General features: G+C 58.3%; 2 protein-coding genes across 2 annotated transcripts in view; one reads left to right on the forward strand and one right to left on the reverse strand.

Annotated features, from left to right (window-relative positions):
* Positions 1-5,214: 5,214 nt before the first annotated feature.
* Positions 5,215-12,514, forward strand: SPHK1 (sphingosine kinase 1). Its single transcript, XM_085077844.1, has 5 exons — positions 5,215-5,757; positions 9,854-10,003; positions 10,270-10,364; positions 10,601-10,716; positions 11,241-12,514. Exons 1-5 carry the CDS (start codon positions 5,238-5,240, stop codon positions 12,010-12,012), a joined length of 1,653 nt encoding a protein of 550 aa, XP_084933970.1. The 5' UTR covers positions 5,215-5,237; the 3' UTR covers positions 12,013-12,514.
* Positions 12,515-14,250: 1,736 nt separating this feature from the next.
* Positions 14,251-23,278, reverse strand: part of UBE2O (ubiquitin conjugating enzyme E2 O) — a 61,299-nt gene continuing 52,271 nt past the window's right edge. Inside the window, exons 14-18 of the mRNA XM_085077845.1 lie at positions 21,935-22,592; positions 20,916-21,052; positions 20,203-20,406; positions 19,463-19,520; positions 14,251-18,017 (exon numbers count right to left, since the gene is read on the reverse strand). Of these exons, the coding sequence (XP_084933971.1) occupies positions 17,263-18,017; positions 19,463-19,520; positions 20,203-20,406; positions 20,916-21,052; positions 21,935-22,592 (1,812 nt within the window). The 3' untranslated portion in view covers positions 14,251-17,262. The remainder of the gene's footprint in view (positions 18,018-19,462; positions 19,521-20,202; positions 20,407-20,915; positions 21,053-21,934; positions 22,593-23,278) is intronic.

Raw genomic sequence — 23,278 nt, forward strand, 5'->3', positions numbered from 1 at the left:
GCCCAGGGATGATGCTGTGGCCTCTGAATGCCCTCAGCCTCTGCTTTGCCCTCTGGGTTCCCCAGCACCCTCCTCCTGTCACCATTCCTGCTGTCCCGTGGGGTGCTCCGAGCCACAGGGAATGGATCCCACCTCCCTGCCCTTTTCCCAGCTGCTGATGCTGAGATGCCACAAGTCTGTATGTTCTGCTGCAGGGCAGCCCCCAGCACAGCACAAGGTGTGCACACCTTGGAGGGGCTGGGTGTCCCAAAACCACCCATTCTGTGCTCCTGAAGCTCCCCCTCGGTTGAATCATCAGCTTCATCCCTGCGGGGAGAGGCCAAAGCCTCGCAGGGGTGGCCCTGTGAGTCCCACCGGGATTGCTGTCGAAGCTGCAGGGTTGGGATCAGCCCCGGGAAGGGTGGCGGGCAGAGATCACGGTGTTATCACTGCCACAACCAGCCTTTCTCCTGGAAAGGGGAGCCACTCTGATTTCTCTGTGGGCTGAAGGTCACGCTCGGTTTTACAGCCAGGCAAAGGAGAAGAAAGGAGCAATTCTGTTTACTTAGGGAGTCATTAATATCCAGCTCCTGGCATGTACAGAGGCAGCAGGAACCTCCCCCACAGCGCAGCAGAGATCGAGGCTGTGCAGCCCTTTATTATTCCATTATCAGGCAGGCAGGATTAGGAGGGCGGGTCAGGGAACAGTGCCGGCTTTGAGCAGGTTTAGCTCCTTTCCTAAGGCTTTTCCCGGCTCAGCCTCACTCTCTGGACTCGACTCACTTATTCTCTGCGTGAAGGGGTTTGAGCAATGCTGGGGGGAAGGTGGGCAGGGGGTCATGGAGCTTTAATAGCCCAGCAGGCAAAACCTGGGAGGTTTCTTTAGCAGGAACTCGTTTCCTAAGTTGAATTTCAGTGACCAGGGAGGGCAGTTCCTCAGCTCCGCCAAGTCCTGCATTGCTCCCCAGGGAAAACCAGGCCTCAGCACTGCTTTGGGGCAGTTCTGTGCTCAGGACAACCCGGTGCTGGGGCGGGACAGCCATTCCAGGCAGCTTCCTGCAGAGCTGGACGAGGTTTTGCTCTTTATTCTTACCCAAGTTTCTCCCTGGAGCCCGGGTGGGGTGGCCGGATCCCAGCCCGGCAAGGAAGGAGGAGTCGTGGGAACTAAGGCAGCAAATCCTCCTTCTTCTTTCCCAGGCCAGGGATGGGGTCTGCGATGGGATGCTGTGTCCCCCGTAAGTAATTCCACTCTGGGAATGCTGCCCGCAGGCATCGAGCATCGCAGCAGGGATTACCCCCGGGTCGGGATGGAGCCTCCCAGCCCAGCCCCAGCCAGGTGGTTCTCATTGCAGCCTCTGACTCACCTCCCAAAAATTCCTGCGCTCACATCATGGCAGGAAACCGCTACCGGGAAGTGGTGAAAACCCTGGACGGCCTGAAATTCGGCTTCCCCCAGCGAGGGGGAGACCAAACGGCAGACTTTGGTCTCAGTCCCTCTGACGCCAGGGCTTGTCATCGGGGGGACGTCTCGGCAAGCGAGTGGTGTGTGTGTGTGGCTCCTCCAGACTCAGCAGCTTTTTGTCTGGCGTTTGGGAGTGTTTTCCCTGAGGAGGCCTGAGCTCAGAAATATTTTTAAGCAAATCATCAGCTGGGAGGAATGAGCTCAGCTCGTCGGCATTTTTCAGGGCTTCCCGGTGAGCCCTGTGCTCCTGGGCTGTGCCGGCAGCTGCTGACATCTCAGCGGAGGGTTAGCTCTGGGGAGCAGCCCCCAACTAGTTGCAGAGTGTGGCTGTGATTTAGGACCTGCCACAAAAAACCCCAGCTCCTTGGAGGCTGAGAATCCTCCCTGGGCCTCGAGAGAAGCTGGATTTTGGGGGAAAACCTTCAACCCCCGGGGTCATGGAGGCAGGGAGATGGTGCAGCCACTTTCCCCAGTTCTGCAGCAAATCGGTGGCAGCCTGATGTCCTAGCTGTGTCCTGTGTCCTAGCTTAGGTGGGATGTGATCCCACTCTGCTCCAGGAGATCTCTGTTAGCTCTGTCCCCTCCTGGCCTGTGCTGGTCCCCTGTGTCAGCACCAACCCCCCGGCTGAGAGGGGCTGGGTCTGCATGGAAACAGCTCCATCCCCGCACCGGCCGCTCCCGCAGGAGCTGCCTGGAAAGTTCCCACTGCTGCAGTCGGTGCCTGTCCCCCTGCCAAGCCTGCAGCCCTGCCAGCCCCGATGCAGCGCCAGCCGCGCTATTTCTGGCTCCACCTTGAGACATGTACCTTCAGCAGTGGGAACGATGCTAAAAGAGATGGATCCGGGAGGAGTGCATCCCCCGCCCGCTCCCGTCCCCGGGTGGCTGCCGGCGGGCGCGGCAGAGCAGGCAGGGATGTGGAGGAGCTGTGTGTCTCGGAGGGGAACGCTGCAGCTCATTTTGCAGCAGAGCCACGTCCTCTGCACGCCTCCTCCAGGGCTGTGATGTGGCAGTGGGACCCTGAAATCCGGGCCTGCTCTGGCACTGAGAGCCCCAGGTCTCTGCTGCAGCCCCCGGGGGCACGGAGGGTTATGGAAGGGTTGGGAATGCCCCAGGCTGTGTGCTTTCTTCCCCCAGGATGACTCCCTGTGGGGATCAGCTCCTGGAGCAGCTGGGGGCAGGAGCAGGAGGAGCCCAGGCCAGAGGGAGCTGAGGGAGGCTATTGCCACATTTAACCCTTGGCTTCTTGCACAACTCAAGACAAACCTTATCTGCTGCTTCTACCTCAGTTTCCCCAAACTCAGGGCACACGCCACCTTCCCCAGAGATGCCAGGACACGGTGCTTCACATGTACAAACCTTCACCCCCAAATGATGTCTTCAGAGTCTGGGATACCCTGGGATCCTCCCAGGACAGAAGCTGGAGGGATGTTTCTCTTGAAGGGAGACTGGTGGTCATTGCTGGACCAGACAACTGCTCCACAGTAGTCCACTTCCTCCTTTGCAATGAGGAAGGAGGTGCGGGGACTCTCCTCGGGCTGTCCCCCTGGCACGCCAGCTCCGTGCCACATCCCCACGTCCCATCCCGGCACTTCCCTCCCACACACACGGCCGAGCAGCGCCGCGCGGGCGGGAATGGAGCTGATCAGGACAAACCCGACCGGCAGACGCCTGCCCACAGCCCGGGAGCTGCTGAGCGCCCTTTGGGCCGCTGGTGGGGTCCTTGTTAAGGCTCTCATAATTAAGATAGCCCCAAACGACTGGTTATCAGCACGGGGAAGGAAGTGATCCCACTTCCACGTTAGACATCACATCTGGAGGCAAAGAAGTGGTGTCCGTGTGGGACTGGGTTCAATCAGCCTGTGGCTGTGGAGAGCAAAGGGACCTGCCTGGGGCTGGTGGTGGCCACCTGGCTGGCCACGGCAGAGAGTGGGCATCCAAAGGTGGCACAGCATCAGGCCAGGCTTGTGTGAAGATCAGCACTGAGATGGAGAAGTCCTGGCTGTGTGTCCCCTGCCATCACAGAAGCCAAGCTTGCACCAGTACCATTCCCCATCTGAGAAAAACCTGGCTGCAGCCCCATCATTTCCCTGCCCTTGGCATCCCCGCCATGGGCAGCCCTTCCCTAACCCTTCCTGCTCCCACTGCTGGCCTTGACACCTTGCAATGAAGCTGCTCTTAACCCCACTCTCAGCCCCTTTCCCGACAGCACGAGCATGGCCAGCAGAGCCTGGACAGGCATTCCACTCCTATTTAAAGCACAGGCTGGCAGGACGAAGGGGCATCCCTGTGGCACAGGCCTGCAGACGGATGTAGCATGGTGAGGACAGAGCCCAAAGCAGCCTCATCGTCCCATGGCACCTGCCGGCAGCAATGGGACAGCTGCTCTCACATCCTCCCAGCACGACTCATGCCTTCCTGAGCGGAAATTGGGAGCGGGTTAGTCATCGAGAAGGGTGAGGGGCAGGTCAGGACGCTGCACTCCCCGGCATCCAGCTATTTCCTCCCATGACACCTTGCTGAGGAACCTCGGGGCTGTTTACAAACGCTGGACTGTGTCATGGCAGCGGCCGGGGAAGCGACTGAGCCCCAGTCTCACCCAGAATCAGCTGCGAGTGCTGCAGTTCCCAAGCCAAAAGCATCAGGGCACGGAGTAGGTTTTGCCCCTCTGAGCATCCCTTTGTACCCACGGCGCCCAGGGAAGTCTTTTCCATTGCGATGCTCCAAATCACAGCACCTCACTTCTCCCCTTAGGTCACCTCTGGGAAAACAAGACTCAAACATGTTATCTGCCCAGCTGGTCATCCCAGGCCTTTCCTGCAATTTCTTGGCCAGTTCCAGAAGGTTTAAGCAGGGACAGCTAATTAAACTGCCCTAAGTGTGAGGAGTGGTGCCTCCCTGAGGTGCAAGCTCAAGGTTAGGGCAGAGCTACATCCATGGGGAATTGGCTGGCAAAAAAAATCCTTGTCGGGCTGGGCCAGACCCCTTGGAGCCCAGTGGTCCCTTGGGAGGGTGAGGTCAGTCCCGTTGCCAGCAAAAACTGCTGTCAATGATTTTTACCAGCTGCCGTGAACACAGAGCAGCTCCCAGCCTTGCTGGCACCCTCCAGGCAGGTCCCCTGGGCTCTGTCCCCAGAGCTCTGTGCCCCATGGTGGCGTTCACAGCACAGCCCACCTCCCTCCACGGGGCTCCATGCCCATGGCACCCTCCAATCCTCAGGGATACCTGATGGCGAGCCACTAGTAATGGGTAGGACATCATCCCTCTCCATCCTCCCCCCTGGAAGTGTCCCCCGCCGGCTGCCCACTGTCCTCAGCCCTCACCATGCCTCGACTTCTCCAGGCCCCCGCTCCGCTTCTCTCGTGCTTGGAGAGACGCAGAAATGGTGTTAAAATGCTGTTCAGTCCAACGTGGGGGCTCCAGGGACCCCTGCCAGCGCCTATCCGTGCCTGGATGGAAATGATGTCCAGGAACTGGGGCGGGGGTGGCTGCCCGGTGCTCCGCCGCCCTTCTCCCGGCGTGACCGTGGGTCTGTTCCCTGCCATCCCCAGCACCGTGGGAGCACCCACGCCAGACACCCACCCCGGCAGCGCAGAACCACCCGCGGCAAACCCACGGCGTCGCTTTCCCCCGCCCGTCTGCAGAGCCGGTTCCCCCCGGAGCGCTGCCCGGAGCGCGGGGCGGCGCTTAGGGAAACTGAGGCAGCTGCCGGGGGGTGTGGGGGTGCCGGAGCAGCCCCGGGACCGGCCCCCCTCGGCGAGGGAAGAGGTGGCCGGGGGGGTGGGTGGGTTAAATTTTTATGAATGGGGCCGCCCCGCCTGCCATCGCCGGGCGTCAGCAGCGAGCGGCGGCGGGCGGCGCTCCCCGGTGCCTCCCGCTCCGCTCCGCGCCCGCTTCGCCGATGGCCGCCGGCCGCCGCGCTCCCCCGGAGCCCGGCGGGGGCCCGGTGCTTCTTCAAGGCATCTTCGGCGCGGGGCCGGCCCCCGGTGCCGCCGCCTGCTCGCTGTCCCTGACGGCCCGGGAGCTGCAGGTGCGGCGTGCCGGCGGCTGCTCGGGCGGCTCGGCCGGTCCCGACGCCGCGCTCCGCCTGGCCGACTGCGTGGGCTCGGCCGCCTTCCCCGCGGCCGCGGCCGCCGCCTGCTTCTCGCTGGTGTGTTACCCGCTGCGGGGGCCGCGCTGGGGGCCGCCCGCCCGGCAGCGCCTGGAGCGGACCTTCCGCGTCTCCCGGGGTCCCGACGCCGAGGGCAACCTGCGCATCGCCCAGGCCTGGAGCCGCCGCATCCGCGAGCTCGCCGTGCCCGCCGTGCCCGCGCAGGACGGTGAGTGCCGAGCGCCCCCCGCGCCCGCCCGGGATCGCTGCCCGCGGGGCTCGCTCCGCCGGGGCCGGGCGGGGGTCGGGGTCGCGGTCGGGGTCGCTCCGCCGCCCGGCCCCACGCGGGACGGCTGTGCCCGAGCGGCGCGCGCTGAGCGGTGTGGCGTTCCGCGGGCACCGGGGGGACGCAGACGGAAGGTGACACTCGGCCCCGGGGGGTCACTCGGACCCCCGCACCCCCACCCCCCCCACCGCCGAGTCTGAATGGGACAGGGACATCCCCACGCACAGCCCCGAGCCGGGATTGGTGGTTTCTCCCCCTTTGTTTGAAGGGGCAGCAGGGACGTGGTCACACCGTGGGGGCCCTTTGCACCCCCCGCATCGCTGCCGTTCGATAACTCCAAAGCTCCAAAGGGCAGCATGATCCAAGGAAAAAAAAGTAATCATTGCTGACGCAGGCAGGACGGGAGCCAGGCACTGTCCCCAGCAGGTCCCATCCATCACTTGGGATTTGGGGACAGGCAAATCCCCCCAGGACCCCCGGGTCTAGCAGGATCTCAGAGCCGCCTGGAGGGGTTTGTGTTTCTGATCCCTCTCCCCTCGGGAGCTGTCAGTGTCTGGAACGGGAGGGTCTGGCTCGGGGGCTATGTCCCCCAGCTCCCGCAGGCAGGGCAGGGCATGCTGGCAGATAGTTGAACATCTGAGCAGAGATTCAATTATATGCACTACTTCATTTATTTGGCTGTCCAGTCGCTCTGATCAGACTTGGAAATTAAGAGGCATGCGGTTAGAGGGATCCTGTCAAATCGCATTTAGCCCAGCTCTTCCTTGCTTGGATTTTAAAATGCAGCTCTTTTTTTTACATGACCCGCAGCTACAAAACAACTTTCTGTTTGTCTTCCTAAAGAATTACAGAAAAACCCAGTGGAATGGGGTGAGGGTAGAACCAGTTCCCCAGCTCTATTTCCAGCCTGAACTCTGCAGCTGGAAGTCTCCAAGTGCTTTTCCACCCTCGCCCTGTGAGCAGGCGGTGCGAGGGTGCCGGGGCAGGAGCAGCTCATTGCCCTGGGGGAGCCGGGGGAAGGAGGATGGGAGAAGGCAGCACAGAATTTTGCAGTCACTTTTCTCGCTGAGGGCCAAGCAGGATTTGCAAACCTCCTCCCTCAGTTTGGGACAGAGCTAAAAATGCTCCTTGTCACACCCTGGGCTCGCACGTGCCGGCAGAGAGGCCTGTGCAGGACTGATAAGGCCATGCTGGGAAGCTGGGGGGGAGTCCCTGCAGAGAGTCCTGCCACCCTGTCCCACGTGGGACATGGGGAGCCACCAGCGATCCCATTCTGGTATCATCTCAGCTCCAGCCAGCATCCTCTGGGATGAAAGCCCTGCAGAATGCTGCAGCAGGGATGAAACTTCCCCCTCCTCGTTTCACCCCAAGGGATAAGCAGAAAGTCCCCAGCAGCTGAGAACCCCAAAGCTGGGGCTGCCTGTGGTGGGCAGGGACATGTCCCACACTGTATCCAGGAGGGAACAAACTGCCCCCAGGGCTTGTGTCCCGACAGGAAAATCCAACCCCAGGAAGCTCAGGCCCAGCCTTGTGCCAGCCTGGCACGCTTGCTCCTTGTGCCCAGAGAGTTTCCAGAAGGATGCAGGGATGCAGTGGAGTGGCTTAGGCTGCAGACAGCAGAGCTGTGGCACTGTGGTCCCAGCCTGATCATGGCCAGGACATGTCACATGGGGGGGATGTGGGCAGAGGGAGTGGAGCAGAGTTTGTGGACTGGCAGCAGCTGGAGCCCCTTCCTCCTGCTGACTCAGATTCTGCTCTACTCAGCATTTGAGGCTGAGAGTGACCACACTGTGCTGGGAAGTGGAATCTTGCTGGGATGCCAGGGGCTGGCCGGTGTTGTGCAACAGGAAGGGTTGGATGGGTCAGGATGCTGCTGAAATCTGTCTCCCTGTGCATCACCACTGCTGGGCTCCAGCTCTGATCCAGCACCCTCCAGTTCCACCACAGGGCTGAGCCTGGTGCTGCTGGTGTCACCAGTCCCACACTGGGATCACTCCTGTCACTGCTCACAGCCTGGTACCAGCAATCTGTCCCTTGTGAGGGAGTCATGGCATCCCTCTGTGCCCTGAGCAGGGTTTACCTTCCTCCTTCAGCCAAGGAGCTGATCCTTGGGGTCCCAGCCTTTCCCTGCTGCCCAGGGGAGGCCATGGGCAGCACCCACAGGTCTGGGCAGGGTTTTTAGGCAAGACTCAGCTGCAGCCCTGTGTGTGTGAGAAACGATGTGCCTGGTTAACATTACGGGGTTAAAAACTGCATTTAGGCTTTTTGCTCTTGCCTTTCAATCTCCAGGGCTAGAGAGGGGAAGAAGAGAGAAAAGCCCCCCATTATTTACCACCAGCAGCTGAGGCCTAAACCCAAACCCTGTGTATGGGCTTGTCTGCATTTGCTTGCAGGGGATTTAGTGCCTGTGGGGACCAGGGAAACTCTGAAGGGCTGGGATTAGGGTCAGCCCAACCCGGGGGTTGCTTTGTTATCCTTGACCCGAGCTGGAGTGGCCTCTGCTCAGCGTGCTTCACTGCTGTCCCCGAGGGCAGCTGGTCCCCTCATGTCTGCAGCCCACTGATAAGGGGCCAGGAGGGTGGGGGGCAGCCAGTGGCTCCCCCCTGGCCCTGAGCAGCAGTGGGGACAACCAGCTTGGAGCCAGCCTGAAGCCAGTGCCCAGAGCCAGGCACAGCCCTGGGGCTCTCACAGGCACATCTTTATTGTGGACTTGGTGGCAGGTCCCAAGCAAGTGGCAAGGGGACAAGGAGGTGTCCTGGAGGGTGACAGCCCCACTGGGTCATCCATGGGACCAGGAAATAGTCGTGGTGGGGATGAAATCAGCAGGGCTCTGTGTGCTCCCAGGGCTGGCATATGGGCATGGAGATGGGATGCTCCAGTCCTACCTCCCCACAGGCAGCCTGTGGAGCTTGTGGCCATGGCTGGTGTGATGCCGGGTGTCACCCAGGGGAGGTGACACCCGTGGTGACCTCCATGGCCCCAGACTCACCTCTTCCCACTGCTGTCCCCACTGCAGGAGGGGTTTAGCTGTAAAACCCCAGCTGGTGTTCAAACAGCTCAAATCACCCCATGTCTACAGATGAGGGGAGGCCGTGTGGACACCCCCAGCCCCACCAGGGCTGAGAGGGGATTCCCAGCCCAGGACAATGCTGGGAAAGGCCTCTGCTGTCCTGACTCAGCAGCTCTTCCTGCTGAGTCAGCGGATGCAGCCTCACACTGGGCCCAAATTCTGCATTGGACATCCCCCAACCCCCTGGGCCCAGGTCACAGCTCAGGGGGCCCAGAGCTGGTGGGGACACCCTCAGCCACCCCAAAACTGGCTTCACCCTGCAGGGCCAGGGATCTCCAGAGGCACTGCAGGAGCCTGGGGCTGCTGCCCTCCCTCCCTTCAGGGACTGGGGTGCCCAGCAGCACCCGGGGGTCCTGCCCTCCTCCTCCTCTCTGTGCCTCCCTCGCAGGGCAGCTCAGTGGGCTCTCCCTGTCCCCCTGCATGGGGACCACTGGGCTTGGGGAAGGAGAGGTTGGAAGCAACTGGGGAGGCAGAGGGTTGGGACCCCTGCCAGGCTTGTAATTACAGCCCGGCCGAGGCCCCTGCAGGCGAAACCTGAGCCCCGTGGGGAGCAGGGGAAGCAGGAGCGTCAGTCTGCCGGCACAACTGCGTGTCCTGGCCCCGCTCCAGCTGGGGGGATGTGGGGAATTGGGACCTGCAGTTCTCATCCCCCACTCTGGTCTGGCTGCACTGTGGGGTGCTGTGAGGCTCCATCCTGGATGTGAAACATCTCTGCTGATTGCGAGGGAGCTCAAGATGAGTCCCTGCAGGCCCCCATGTGCTGTCTGTGCCACCTCCTCAGCATTCCCAGCAGGGACCCTCCATCCCTGCTCATCCCCCTGCAGCCTCTGGGATGCAGCTCAGGGATCTTGTGGGGATGGGGGAGGGCCAGTTCCCTTTTCGGCTTTGGAAAATGCTGCCCTGGCTAGCAAAGCCCTCGCAGGGCAGGGCCATGATGCAGAGCCCTGAGCCCCCTGTCCCTCCCCCCAGGTGACAGCTATGGGGTGCTGCCCAGGCCCTGCCATGCCCTGGTGCTGCTGAACCCTCAGAGTGGCTCTGGCCGTGCCCTCGATGACTTCCAGGCAGTGGTGCAGCCCATGCTGGCCGAGGCTGACATCGCCACCACCGTCTTCGTCACTGGTGAGTCCATAAGTCCTCCTCGTCCCTTCCCTGGGATCCATCCTGGGCACTGCCATGTGGGGACAGGCTCCTCCAAGGGCCTGTGACTCTCTGCATCATCTCAGCTCCAGGTCCTGCAGGATTGTTGCACTCAAGGAGTGACTGCCTCACCTCCTGCATCCCTGGCTGGTGTCACCATCTGGGGCTGGGGTCACTGTCTGGGGGTGGCAGCAGGCAGGGCAGAGGGATGGAGGGTAATGCTCAAATCTCTCCACTTTCCTTGGCAGAGAGACCCAACCATGCTCACGAGAAGGTGCGAGATGAGGACCTGTCGCAGTGGGACACGTTGGTGGTCATGTCTGGGGATGGGCTGCTCTTCGAGGTGAGGGGCACCATGGGGCTGGGCAGAGCTGGGAGAAGGGGGTGCCTGGGGCAGGAGCCAGGCTCTGAGTCACAAAATCAGGCAGGGAATGGCAAAGGAGAGGTGGCACCAAGCTTGGGGCAAAGCAGCCATGGCCTCTGTCCTGCCCTGGGCAGGGTCACTGTGGGCTCTGCTCCCCCAGGCTGGGCAGGGGCTGCTGGGTTCCTTGGGTACCAGAGGCTCGTTCATCCCTGCAGGTGGTGAATGGGCTCATGGAGCGTCCAGACTGGAAGGAAGCCATGAAGAAGCCGCTGTGCATCCTGCCGGGAGGCTCTGGGAACGCCCTGGCTGCCTCCATCAACTACTATGCAGGGTGAGTCCCAGCCCTGTGGGACACCCGCTGCCCCCTGCAATGGCCAGCACCTGGGGCTGCACTGGAACCAGGTGGAGCAGGAGGAAAGAGAAAGGCTGTGTGGAGCTCTACCTAAGGGAAGGGTGCTGGGATGCCCAGGGGTGCCTGCCAGGCTCCTCACTCCCCACAGGCTGGTGCAGCACAGCCCCAGTTTGGGAGCAAGGGATGTCATCCCTACTTCTCCAGCTCCCTTTTTCCTCTTTGGGCTCAGAGACTAGTAAAGCTCTAACCCAAAGGATCCACCCCAGGCACAGCCAATCCTGCTCTATGGGGGCACCAGGATTGCCCCACCTCGGTTCCCTCTGTCAGGAACTGGTTTATCCTTCCCACCCCCAGCAAAAACATTCCCAGCAGCTGTTTCTCAGGGACACTGTCACCCAGCTGGGACATGTCCCAACCCTGACACAAGGCTGAGGTTTGCAGGTGGATGCTGGGACAGCAGGAAGGGTCCTGAGCTCCAAACTCACCCTCTGCACCCCTCACAGCTACGACCACGTCGCCAAGAAGAAGCTGCTGACGAACTGCACCTTCATCCTGTGCAAGGGGCTGTACACGCAGATGGACCTGGTGTCGCTGAGCACGGCCTCGGGCAAGCGCTTCTTCTCCTTCCTGGGCTTCGGCTGGGGCTTCATCTCAGACGTGGACATCGACAGCGAGAAGTACCGCTGGCTGGGCAGCGCCCGCTTCACCCTGGGCACCCTGCAGTGCCTGGCCAAGCTCAGGGTGTACCAGGGCCGCCTGTCCTACCTGCCCGTGGCCCCCGAGCAGGGCACCGCCCCGGCAGCCCGGGACCCCCACGCTGTCACCAACGGCCACATCCCGCAGCCAGCAGGGACAGAAGCGCCCGGCTCTCTGCCCCCCGACTCGCTGCTGGCGCCGCTGGGCCAGCCCGTGCCGGCAAACTGGACCGTAGTCCCCGAGGAGGAGTTTGTCCTGGTCTATGCCATCTACCAGTCCCACCTGGGCACCAACCTGCTGATGGCACCGGCGGCCCGGCTGCACGACGGCTGCATCCACCTCTTCTACATGAAGGCTGGCATCAGCCGCGTGACGCTGCTGAAGCTCTTCCTGGCCATGTCCAGGGGGACCCACCTGGACTTGAACTGTCCCCACCTGTGCTACGTCCCCGTCCGGGCTTTCCGCCTGGAGCCGCGGGTGGCCGCGGGCATCATGACAGTGGATGGGGAGGCGCTGGCCTGCGAGCCCGTGCAGGGCCAGGTGCATGGCCGCCTCTGCCGCGTCCTCAGCGGCTCCTGAGCTCCACCATACCCTCCCTGCGGCGCTGAGCTGCCGGCACGGCCCGGCGCGAGGGTGGCAGAGCCTTCCTCCCACTCAGGAACCCCTTCCTTCCATAGCAATAGGTGTCTTGGGGGGCGTGGGGCTCATCCCCTCGCTTGTCCCCACGCTTAGCTTTACCCCCCCCTTGGAGCAGCCACCGGTGCTGTCCCAAAAATGAGCCACAAGCCCCGTCAGGTACTCGGTGCCGGCGAAATGCCAGCGTGTTTTATCCTGGTACGAGGTCCCGGCCCCAGGCGGCTGCGCCGGCACAGCCCCGTCCCCTCCCCGGCTCGGACGCACACGGTGGCATTGCTGTGTCCCCGCCCCGGAGCCAGTGCCACCCCCCCAGGGAGGGTCAGGACCAATAGATCTAATACAATAAACCGACTTTTTTAAGAATGTTTCTACCCAAAGCTTCCTGTAGAAGCGGAGTTCATTCTTGTGAGAAATGCGAAATAAATATCTAGCATTTGCAAAAAAATCCCCCCCCGGGTTTTGACTCCGAGCTCACGGCTGCTGCCAGGGGCAGAGCTCACCCACGGCTGGCCACACGGACAGCAGAGCCCTTTGCTCCCTAACATCCTGGGGCCAGGAGCAGCACGGAGCAAGGGGAGATGCTCCCAGGGGAGATGCTGAGGACAAAGGACATGCTGAGGATGAAGGACATGGGGCACTGCTGCCACCACCCATCTCCATTTTTGGGGTGCAGCAATGCCTCCCTGCTCAGCCTCATGCTAGGACTGATCGAATTCAGGGAGCACAGCCCTGCAGACACTTGGGGACATCTTGGGGGAAGTTCAGTGCCTCTGAGGGACAGCAGGGAAGGGCTCATGGAAGAGGTTCAAGGAGGGGGTCGTTGGAGCTGAGGGGTTTGGCTTTCTGCCGGCAGCAGGGGCCCTTTGGGGGGCACATCCATCCCTTTTCTCGGGCAGTGCAGGGCCAGCTGGAGCCCTCCTACAGGTCCCTGCCCTGGGGCTTGCCTGGGGGGGATTACTCAGCCTCTTTGGTATAAAATCGCAGTAATTAAACCTCATTTTCAGCGCTCAAGTACAAAGCAGAAGAGTAAACAGTGGTGGCTGTTTGCATTTATTCAACTGCAAACTATGCAATTAGGATAGCAGATCCGGGAAAGAAGAGCACGATTGTCCTTCCCCCATGGCCTCACTTGCTCATGGAGAGCAGCCCAGTTCCCGAGCCAGCAGGGCAGGCAGCAGCTGGGAACCACCTCCCAAAATAAAGTTATTTCCCCCGTGGCGTCGGGCCAGGTGTAAAAACAGGCTGAGCAATAACTCTCTAACCCTGCTGAGCTGCTGCAGGGAGAGCCCAGGGCAGGGGATGCGTGGGGATGTCTGTCAAGGGACGCGGCTCAGCAGAGCGGAGCCGTTCAGGCTCACAGCGCCTGAAAGGCTCCCTGCAGGCTCCTCCCGGCATGGCTGTGTGGCTCTCAGCAGCAGGTTGGCCGGGATCGCCCTTGCCCTCCCTTTGCCGGGTTGTGCTGCGCATCTCTGCCATCACCCATCTGCTCCCAAACCTGTGGGACGGCAGCACAGGGCTCTTCCCGGGGAGCCCCTCGGGCCCGGGGGCTGTGAACAGCTCCAGCACGGTCCTGAGTCCCAGCACAGCGAGACACTGCCCGTGTGGTGCCCCTCGAGCTGCTCCTGAGGCTGAGGAGGGCCAGGGAGGGCCTGCAGGGGGACAAAACAGGAGTCAGGACTCCAGACTCCACCAGCACCGCAGCAGCTCGGGCACGGCTGGGTCCAACCTCCTCCATCACACACTTACCTGCATGCTGAGGTGAGGGGCTGTGCAGGGCAGTTCCAGGGGTCTGCCTAACCTGACAGGCTGGGGAGCTGCAAAGGGTTTGTTTTCTTTGCCCCAAGTCTGACCCATGATCGCTGGGGCCACCCGCAGCAGTGCTGGGGCACACTGAGCCACACGTGAGCACCAGGCCCCAGCAAGGACCACAGAAAACTGAAAAACCCAGCCTGACAGATGCCCTCTGTAAATCAGGGGCTTGGGGAGCTGATTATAGGGAGCCACAGGGGCAGCACTCTCCCTGCCAGACCTGCCTGGATCCCTCTGGACTCACCGACCTTGGCTTCAGCCAGCAGGACCCTATCCAGCCCCGAGGCTGGCACAGGGATGAGCCGGAGAGGGGCAAGTGCCAGAAGCATGGCAGGGGGTGGTAGGGGAAAAGAAAGAGACAACTCACAGGACTACTCACAGAGGCAAAATTTAATGGCAAGTCATCTTCCCTCCTTTATTACACCTTGGTTAGCCAAACAAAAAAAAAAAAATCTGCAGGTAAAAAAAGTTTTAATGGTCACACAGCACTTTATACATATATCGTAAGCAACCAAGCATCCACATCTGCACGTGAACAACACACCTCTAAGCATGGCCTCAATAGTCAGGTTTTTTTTTTTTAATTCATTAAATACTGTACAGAATCAAGGCTACAAACTGATTTTGTAATGCTTCTTCCCCATCCCCAGCACTTAAAACAGTTACAGGCTGCTCTCATTTGTACATCACACAGTCGTGTAGCCAGTTTTAAGGCTAACAATATGCATCATGCTTTGGCTTTTTTTGTGTGTTTTTAATTTTTTTTTTTAAGGTTTTAGCCTTTTAAATTTTGTTACCCTTAAATATTACATACATACACAAAAAATTACATAGCTGCAGTGTGCTCACCACCAACCTCATCACCCAGGAGCTTCACATTATCAAAAGCTTTAGAAAATTTGTAAACCTCTGTGCACGCTTGGGTTTGGGACAGCTGCAGAGAGCGAGCAGCGCCGGGGAGAGCAGTGTCCCCTTCCAGAAGGCCAACAGACACCTCCTCGGAGGGAGCCCAGCCTGTGCAAAAGCTCTTGACTCGGATCTGAGACTTTTTGGGCAAAGGGGAGGACGTGGTGCCTGCCTGACCCCTGCCCTGTGAGATGAGAGCTGCAGAGTGGAGGGGAAAGGGGGAACCCTACAGCTCCTCCATCCCCAGACGGTTTCTCCCTCCCTCCCTGTCCTGTGGGGCTAAGGGCAGCCACAGCCTGGCTCTGGGGACAGAGGGTGTCTGTCTGTGGATCACCAGCCGTGGTTTTGCCTGCAATCAGCCTCTCTGCCTGTTGTTCCCCTGCCCTGGAGCAGTGGCCTCACCCTTGCCCCTGCTTGCCCCCAGCCCTCCAAGACACTCCCGTGCTCTGCTCAAAGGGATCCATTCACTCCCGACACAGCCATGGTTACAGCTGCAGCTCACACTGCCTTTCCCGGGGCTCCCAGCACCTCTGCACCCCAAACTGGGATCTGCTGGACAGGGGGGGCTCCTGGAGCAGGGCTGGAGCTGCTGCACAGATGATCCACCCACAGAGCAGCGTCTGGAGAGCTCTGCAGCTCAGGTCTTCATCACAGCCAAGCCCTGCATCCTCCGCAGCACCAGCAGGACGTGTTTTCCATGGGGACACGAGAAGGGCTTTGTGCAGCATCACAGGGGCAGCAGGACAGCACAGGGAGCTGGAGGGGGCAGATTGGGGCTGGTGGGTGCAGCCCCTGGGGTTTCTGGGAGCAAAAAGCACCGCGCCAACGTGCTGGGATTCTCCCGCTGCTCTCCATCACTAACCGCAGCTGTACTGAGCAAGAGCAAAAGCTAGAGAGCTTTGGCTCCATCCTTACCTCTGGCAGAGCCATCTGCTCAGCTCGACTCCTCCCGGGGAAGCCTGGCACCACTGTCTCCTGTGCAGCTGGAAGGGCTGACGGACTCTCCCTGACAGACTGTGCTCCCCATGGATGCTACATGGGTGCCTCTCCCATGCCTGAGCAGTGGGCAAAGGCAGCAGGGCTGGAGTGTGACCACCCAGCTCCACAAGTGAAGGTAAAGTGTGTGCAGACAGGACCAGAGGCCTTGGGAAGGGGTCTTGACCAAGGGACTCTGGCAGGTCACTCTCTTCAAAGTGCTCACGGTCACCAGCTCAGGCTGTGGAACTGCCCTGCCAGGTGTTTCCCAGAGCACCCAGCAGCACCGTGGTTGGGATTAGGGACTGGAGGTGCTGTGCCCACAGAGCTGCTGGCCACAGCCAAGCCACCATGGGAAACAGCTGGAAGGGAAGGAGCTGATAACAAACAGCCCAAAGCAGCGCTGCTGTGACAGCGCAGAACAGGCACAAGCTGTTGCTGCTATACAACAGGGCCTCGCCATGACATGACTTCCCTGGGGTGACCCTGGCTCCAACGGCTCTGGAACACCCGTGTACAGCTGGGTGAGGGAGCAGCAGCCATGCCAGATTCATCCAGATCTACAACAGGCCCCAGGATCACTCACTGCTCCCTGCCCGGGTGAGGCCGGGATCCAGGGTGGGTGTAGTGCTGTGTGACAGCCGGGATGGCTGGGAACAAAAGACACGGATACCTAAGCAAGTAACGAGGGCAGAACCCCAAATCCCATGTATTTCTAGAAGACAGGCATGCATGGTGGGGAAAGGGAAATTTGCCTCACTCTGGAGAAAAAGAAGTGGGGATTGCTAGACTTGCCTCCAGGAGAGCGACCTGGAAGTTGCAGAACTGGATGGAAAGTCTGCAGCGCTCCCAGGGCAGCACAAGTGCCAGAGCAAAGCTCTGACTCTGCCTACCAATCCCAACTGGAAGAACCTTGTAGCTATGGGTGAACAACTAAGACTAGAGCAACTCTGTATGGTGTAGACAACTCCAATGCAAACACAATCCAATGTCTAAGTACAGATAAGCTGGGGTAGACTTCATAGAACCCATGGGAACGCCGAGAAAAATAAAAGACTGGGAGGGCATTGCCCTTCATTTCCAGAAACTACAGTAATCCCTTCTCCTGGCTGGAACCCCACCAGAACAAACTGCTGGGTGTAGCGCTGGGTGGGAAGAGTCCTTGTGTGGAAAGGTGCCCCAAGATGAAAGTGCAGAGGGAACGTGGCTGCAAGACTGCTTCTGTGCAGGTCTCAAATCTTACCATTGCAGGGTCAAACTTGCAAGAAGAGCACGTACATGGGACAGGGGGAAGAAAGAGGGGTTGGGGGTAAAGAGTTATTCATGCTTAAACAACCTTTCCTCAGAGGAGCAATCAGGCCTACCACCTTCTTTGGAACAAACCAAGCTGAGGAAGAAAAGCTGGAAGGAGAAGTAAGTCAGTTGATTGGTAACAGCATTTGCCAATTTACTTTCTGCTGCTTTCCCTTCTCCCCTGCACCTGCCTGTCCCTGACCTGATGGTTTATTTGTCCTCTGTCCACTCTGGGATGTTGGCCCCTGCTAAGGCAGCCCGGTACTGCTGCAAGACACCGCGGATGCTTTTAATGAACCCCTTGGACAAAGGGAAGAGGGGAAACCCAATATCAGGGTAACCGCTCTTCTCCGGCAGGAAACTCCTGTAGCTCTTTCTCCTTTTCTTTGGTTTCACACTGGGCTGCGAGGCAGAGTCCTGGGCAGCCTTCCCCTCGTCCGTTCGGTCTCTGGCCAGGTCCCCCCTGGCTTGGCCTGTGCTCTCCGAGTCTGAGTACTGTTGGAGATCGCCGGCGTTGGGCGTCGTGCTCGGGAACTCCGACTCGTCCAGCTCCTCCTTGCCGTCCAGCGCCGAGTCGGACAGTTCGGCGGCCGCCCCCTGCTCCGGGCCGTACTCCGCCAGCGCCGCCGCCGTGTCCCCGGGGCTCTCGGCCAGGCTGCCGCCGGCGCCCAGCAGGGAGCCAGAATCGGCCCCGTTGGCCTGTTCGTGGCTGCGCTCCACCAGCTCGTTGGTCTCCAGCCAGGACTCGATGCGGGACACCAGGCGCCAGCCGTTGCAGCGGAAATGCTCCCGGATCTCGTGCTCGAAGACCTCCACGGGCCGGCGCAGCAGCTGCATCATGGACTGCACCACGCGGATCAGCGTCATCTCGTTGTAGCAGCGGCTGTTCTCGTAGCCCTCCTGCAGCCCCCGGTCGCTGTCAAAGCCTGCCTCGTTGTAGTAGGGCTCGTTCACCAGGATGAGACCTGCCGGGAGAACGGGACACCGAGGGGTTAAGGGAGGAATGCCAGTAATCGCCATGCCCTGCCAACTGATTCCTGCCAAGGTGGTCAAGATCAAGGGGCAAGAACAGGCCAGGCTGAACACCCAGAACCTGCAGGATGTGAAGGACTGGTGTTGCAAGGGGAGCAATGTGTGACGTGGTGGGGACCTCAGACACTACAGGGAGTGGCATCCAAGTTCCTTGGCTGGCAGGGACAGCCCTCTGCCAGCACAATGCACAGGGCACAAAACAGTAGAGGAGGTCAAAAGGGCAGGAAGGGAGAGGTTTCACAGCTCCTTTCACTTCCCTCCTGCAAAAAACCCCACAAACAAAACCAAAGCTTTTATTTTCCTCCTCCTGTTAATCAGAACAAAGGCCAGACTATAGCAACAGGCTTTGAGCTGGCCATGTTCTGCCCTATCCAGCAAAGCCCTATCAGACAGTGCAGTTCTGGGACACAGAAGACTAAGAAGTCTTTACACCAAGATTTCTCCTGCTTGCTTCTAGTCTAATGAAATTACAGGTATGTAGCAATAGCCCCAGCACTGCCAGGCTGCTGGCATTCTGCCACAAGCTGCATTAGAGCTGGGGAGATCATGAGTCTCTCAAAACCCAGGCAGCAGGAGAGGAGATTTTCCCCTAACACCAAGTTGCTCCAGTAAAACATTCAGTATTTCATTTTCTAAATTTGGATCCCTGGCTTTGTGAATGAGAAAAGGCTTTTATTGTAGTGTCCTTCCCCCACAGGAGGATACAGGTGGACTGTGGGAGTTCAGAGGAGCAGGAGTTGCAGGAACCCTTGCCCTTTGTCAAAGGTTTCTCATCACATGCCTGGGCTCCCTGCACAGAAAGCTGTCCATTAGGAAGTTATGTGATTTTGTCTGTCTGCTCCCAAACTGGATAGGGCAGAGTAAAACCCCATGGCAGGAAGCCCTGGGGCTCGTCTAGGCACACCCCTGATTATTCTCTGCTTTGGTAGGAGCATAAACACCAGCATCACGTGCAAAACATGCCCCATGTAGGATGGGCGGGTGACTCAGTAGGGATAAAAAAAAATCCTGCAAACGAGGCCCAGTTTAGCAACTTCAACTAACTTTGGTAACTGGCTGAGGACAGGGTGGTTCACCTTTGTCAGCTCAGAGTAACAAGCAGACAACTCTGTGCTTGGCTGCTGCAGTGAGAAGAAGGGAAAGCATTGTGTCAGAGCCCTGGGATGCAGCCAGAACTCTGGGCACGAGGAGAAAAGCTGGCACCTGCTTCCACTGCTCAAGTGGAGAGATAAGGACACTGCTGTGTCCAGCAAGGTGAGAGCAAAAGGCAGCACTAACACAACTGGGGTGGCAGATCCCAACTGCGTGGCCCCCATAAGTCAACACCCCTTCCTCCCTCTGCCTTTTCCTGTCCCACTGGCTTGGCAGGTGCATTTACCTTGGATGGAGATGAGTACTTGAAGGAGACTGGATTTACTGGTCCACCTTTCTGTCCCCTGAAATGCACACACAAATGTGTTAAAGGGCCGAAGCACCATCAGTTTGCCCTGTGACAACTGTCAGATGAAGTGAAGCCCCAGTTTCTCTGCATTCCTGTTGCTGACATCCTGTGGCTCACAGCAGGAACAAGGAACTGACTCCACAAGCACATGACGTGCTGCTGTCCCATCCCAACAACACATCTCTCCGTTATTTTTTTACTAGCACCACACCCCCTCAGGCCAGTTCTGTCTGGAACAGTGTAACCCAACACACCAGCCGTGGGTTCCAACCCCTCCCCAGCTGCCCTGTCCTGCTTAAAAGATATTTTCCTGGCTCTGCTTATTCCAAGTCTCCAGTTGGACTTTGTACCATGCTACATGATTTGTCCACAGTGTGGAAGACAGGAACCTAAACCATGGGATACACCCCATGCTGGTGTTGGCCTCTCTGCTATGGCTGGTCTGACTAGGGGCTTCTCATTAAGGAAATACATTTGAGCCAAATACAGACCCAGGAAAAATCAAACTACAGCAGTTATCTGCTCCAGACACCTAAAACTGAGCCCAAAGCCCAAGCCACCCCCAGCTCAAGCACCACCTGAGAGCAGAAGTCACCCAGGTCTGGTAGGAAGTGACTTGCTCCAAAAGCAGCCCAGCACAACCCCTGACCCCACAGGCAGGTGGATGATGGCATTACCTTGCCTATCCAGGTCCCCAGGAGGCTGACACACACTTTGCCATTGTCGTACAGGTTGGGATTCAGTCTCCCACTGCACTGGGAGAGGTAGCGGAAGAGAGGAGGGACAGCAGGGTAGATGTTGGGGAGCTGGATGTCGAAGAGGAAGAGGCCATCTTCGTAGGGTGTGCGTGTGGGCCCTTTGATAAGTGCTGAGAAGAGATCCTGTGGGGAGAGGCAGGAGGTCAGGCACTGGGAAACACCCTCTTACCCTGGCAGGGCTGCGCTGACACAGAGGAAGAGCAGGGATGTGATTGACTCAGCCCTCGCAAGTGTCAGCTCAACCAGCACATCTCAGGGCACCTTCCTCTGCCACAAGTCACACCCTGGGAGCAGAGTGACCCTTTGGATCTGAAGCAGGGCTTCAAGAATGGCCAAATATCCCAAATTTGCTCCCTGCTGGCACAGCCCCTTGCTGGCCGCCCAGCTGTCTTCCCTCTCAGCAGCCAGAACAGGCTCCCTGCAATCAGCAGCTCCTTGTCTGCCACCCTGACTCAGGGAATGCAAAAGCAGCAAAAGCAGCCATTTTGGGTAATTACAGCCCTGTTTCACATGCTGCACACATTCCTGCAGCTCTAATGCAAAGGATTAGGGCTAAGCAGGGAATTCCAGAGACAGGGATCCGGATGCTGAGTCCAGCACTACCACAGAGGCATCTGAGAGCAGGCACTTGCCATTCGATCCTCGAAGGTTTTCACCATGATGCCATCGGGCAGGGAGGTGGCCAGCAGAGCCATCTCTTTCCTCACGGTGCTAAAGAACTTCTTGGCTTCTGGGGGCTGGAACTCCATTTTCTTGAAGGCATGAGAATCTGTGGAGCATGGAAGAGAATGGGTTTAACAGCCTGCCTTTGGAAACTGCCACAAGTTCCTCATGAAGGCAAATCTACCCATGTGTAATATGCATCATGTGGAAGAGAGGAGTTAACTTGCTTTGGGGCTGAGCCAGGAAGCAGGAGAGATTATTTCCCACACAGTACAGCAGCCACAACCTGCATCTCCTGTTCTCACTGTGCCACACAACACTGTCCCTGTGCCCCAGCAAGGAGCTTTGTCCCACAGCTGGGACAATCCCACAGGGCAACGGCTGTTTCTCTGCCAAACCTAAGCACAGCTCCCCATTTTCCCTTGCCACACCTGCAGCTTCACAACAGTTTGGCCACCTTTCCCTCCCAGGTCTGGCCTGGCTGGTTTGTGAGCACCTTGAGCTCCACTGTCACCAGTGTTCTACATAGCCAGATGCTCATTTTTATTTCTGGCCATTAACAGTGGTGCCAGTGAATAAGGACATTCATTCACCAAGGACACCTGGCAACAGAACACCAGCTGTTCCTGCTCTGCTTCTCAACCAGTTCAGCCCTGAAAAAAATGCCTGAACAAACCCTGCAACTTGCAAGGAAGTGTCTGCAGTGGAAAGCAGCTGATCTCCACACTAGTTACCACCCTGGGAAAGAGGGAAGCACACTTCTGAGGCTTGGGAAGGTACAGGAGTGCCCTAGAGATGCCATCTAAAAGCCATGCTTAGGTCCCAGAATACACTGTGCTACAGAAGTTGGCTTAATTTCTCCTCTCCAGTTAATGAGCTGTGAAAAGGTCTAACAAGAGAGAATACAGAATCCAAAAGGTCTGAGGCAAAGGTTTTGGATAAAGAAACACTACAGCACAGCAGCAAAGGACAGAGTACTGACACTCACCTGGAGCATACTCCAACACAGAGAACACTTCTCCCTTGGCACTGGTGAAAGTGACTCCAGGCTTGCCTCCACTCTGCTGGCAGAGCACTGGTGTCTCACTGGGCCACTCTGACCTCACTGGTGTCTGTGCCTCTGATTTTTCTTCCTTCTTCTCGATCTCTACCATGGCTTCCATTTTTTCCTCCTCAGCAATAGCTACATTATCCAAGGTCTTCTTTAGATTTTCCTGCAGCTTTTTAATATCATCCAAGAACTTCTTCTCCCGAGTGGGTTTTTCCAGTTCCACAGTTGGGGAGGTGGGAGAGCCAGTCAGCAGCTGCTCCACAGTCATATTTTTCAGGCTTTCCAAGATCTTGATGGCCTCCTTCAGTTCCCGGAAGCTCTTCGGGGCTCCATCCTTGCCAGCTTTCTCTGTAGCAAGATCTGCAACAGCCATAGCCACAGCTCCCTGGACTTGTTCTTCTACTTTTTTCACCTCCTCTGCTGCTGGTTCCTCAGGCTCAAAGTCCTCAATTTTTGGGTGGTCATCCTCCATGAGGCCATTGTCTGTCTCCCAGCTGTCACTTTCATCCTCCCACTCCGAGGATGCCCCGCTGGTGCTGCCGTCGACAGAATCGTAGTCAGACTCTTCAATTTCTGATTCAATATTGTACAAGTGCTAAAGGAGAGGAGAGTTACAAGAGACTTAGGCTGAAGCACAATTTTAGTTGTTTTTCAAAGCAAGTAATGAAAAAGGAGTTTCCATCTGGGATTGGTTGGGCTGTTTCAACCCATTCCATCTATACTGGCACAGATTATGAAACCACACAGCCCCATACTCCATTTTTTTTCAACTATGGCATTGGGGGTAAAACTAGGGCAAGTTCTAGGTGTCTGGGATCCAGCCCTGGAGAGCAGGCAGGTGCCCCACAGTTACCTGGATGCCCCAGGGTTTCAGAACACAGAGCTCAGAAGGTATTTGGTATGATGTGAGGAGTTGGTATTTCTGGTCCTGCTTCTACACCAGCAACTGTGTTGGCACAGAGCCCTGGTTTGGCTGCCTCCACACTCCGTCCTTCCACAGAGACAATGCTGGAACCAGGAACACATTCCCACAGCAGCTTTCCTCTCCTGTGGCACACAAAACTTGCCAACAGAGCCTTGCTAGGCTGCTTTAGCTGTTATATGTGGCTACTGCTTAAAATTCAGCTGGGACAATGAAGCCTCACCCAAGTTGCTGAATAAGCTCTTACATAAAATGTTCTCTTCCCTCTCACTACTGGAAGCTGAACACATCCCCACTCCATCCAGCCTCACCTCCTACAACCTACTTCTGCACATGCTACATCTCAGGAGGTCTCTCTG

Source organism: Lichenostomus cassidix, chromosome 18 (genome assembly GCF_008360975.1).
Source record: "Lichenostomus cassidix isolate B80296 chromosome 18, HeHo_3.0, whole genome shotgun sequence".
NCBI lineage: Eukaryota > Metazoa > Chordata > Aves > Passeriformes > Meliphagidae > Lichenostomus > Lichenostomus cassidix.

Bases quoted from the DNA above. Each gene is read 5' to 3' on its own strand.
- SPHK1 (XM_085077844.1), top strand. From the start codon at position 5,238: ATGAATGGGGCCGCCCCGCCTGCCATCGCCGGGCGTCAGCAGCGAGCG. The intron at 5,758-9,853 runs GTGAGTGCCGAG...CCCTCCCCCCAG, and splicing joins CGCCGTGCCCGCGCAGGACG to GTGACAGCTATGGGGTGCTG. The intron at 10,004-10,269 runs GTGAGTCCATAA...TTTCCTTGGCAG, and splicing joins CACCACCGTCTTCGTCACTG to AGAGACCCAACCATGCTCAC.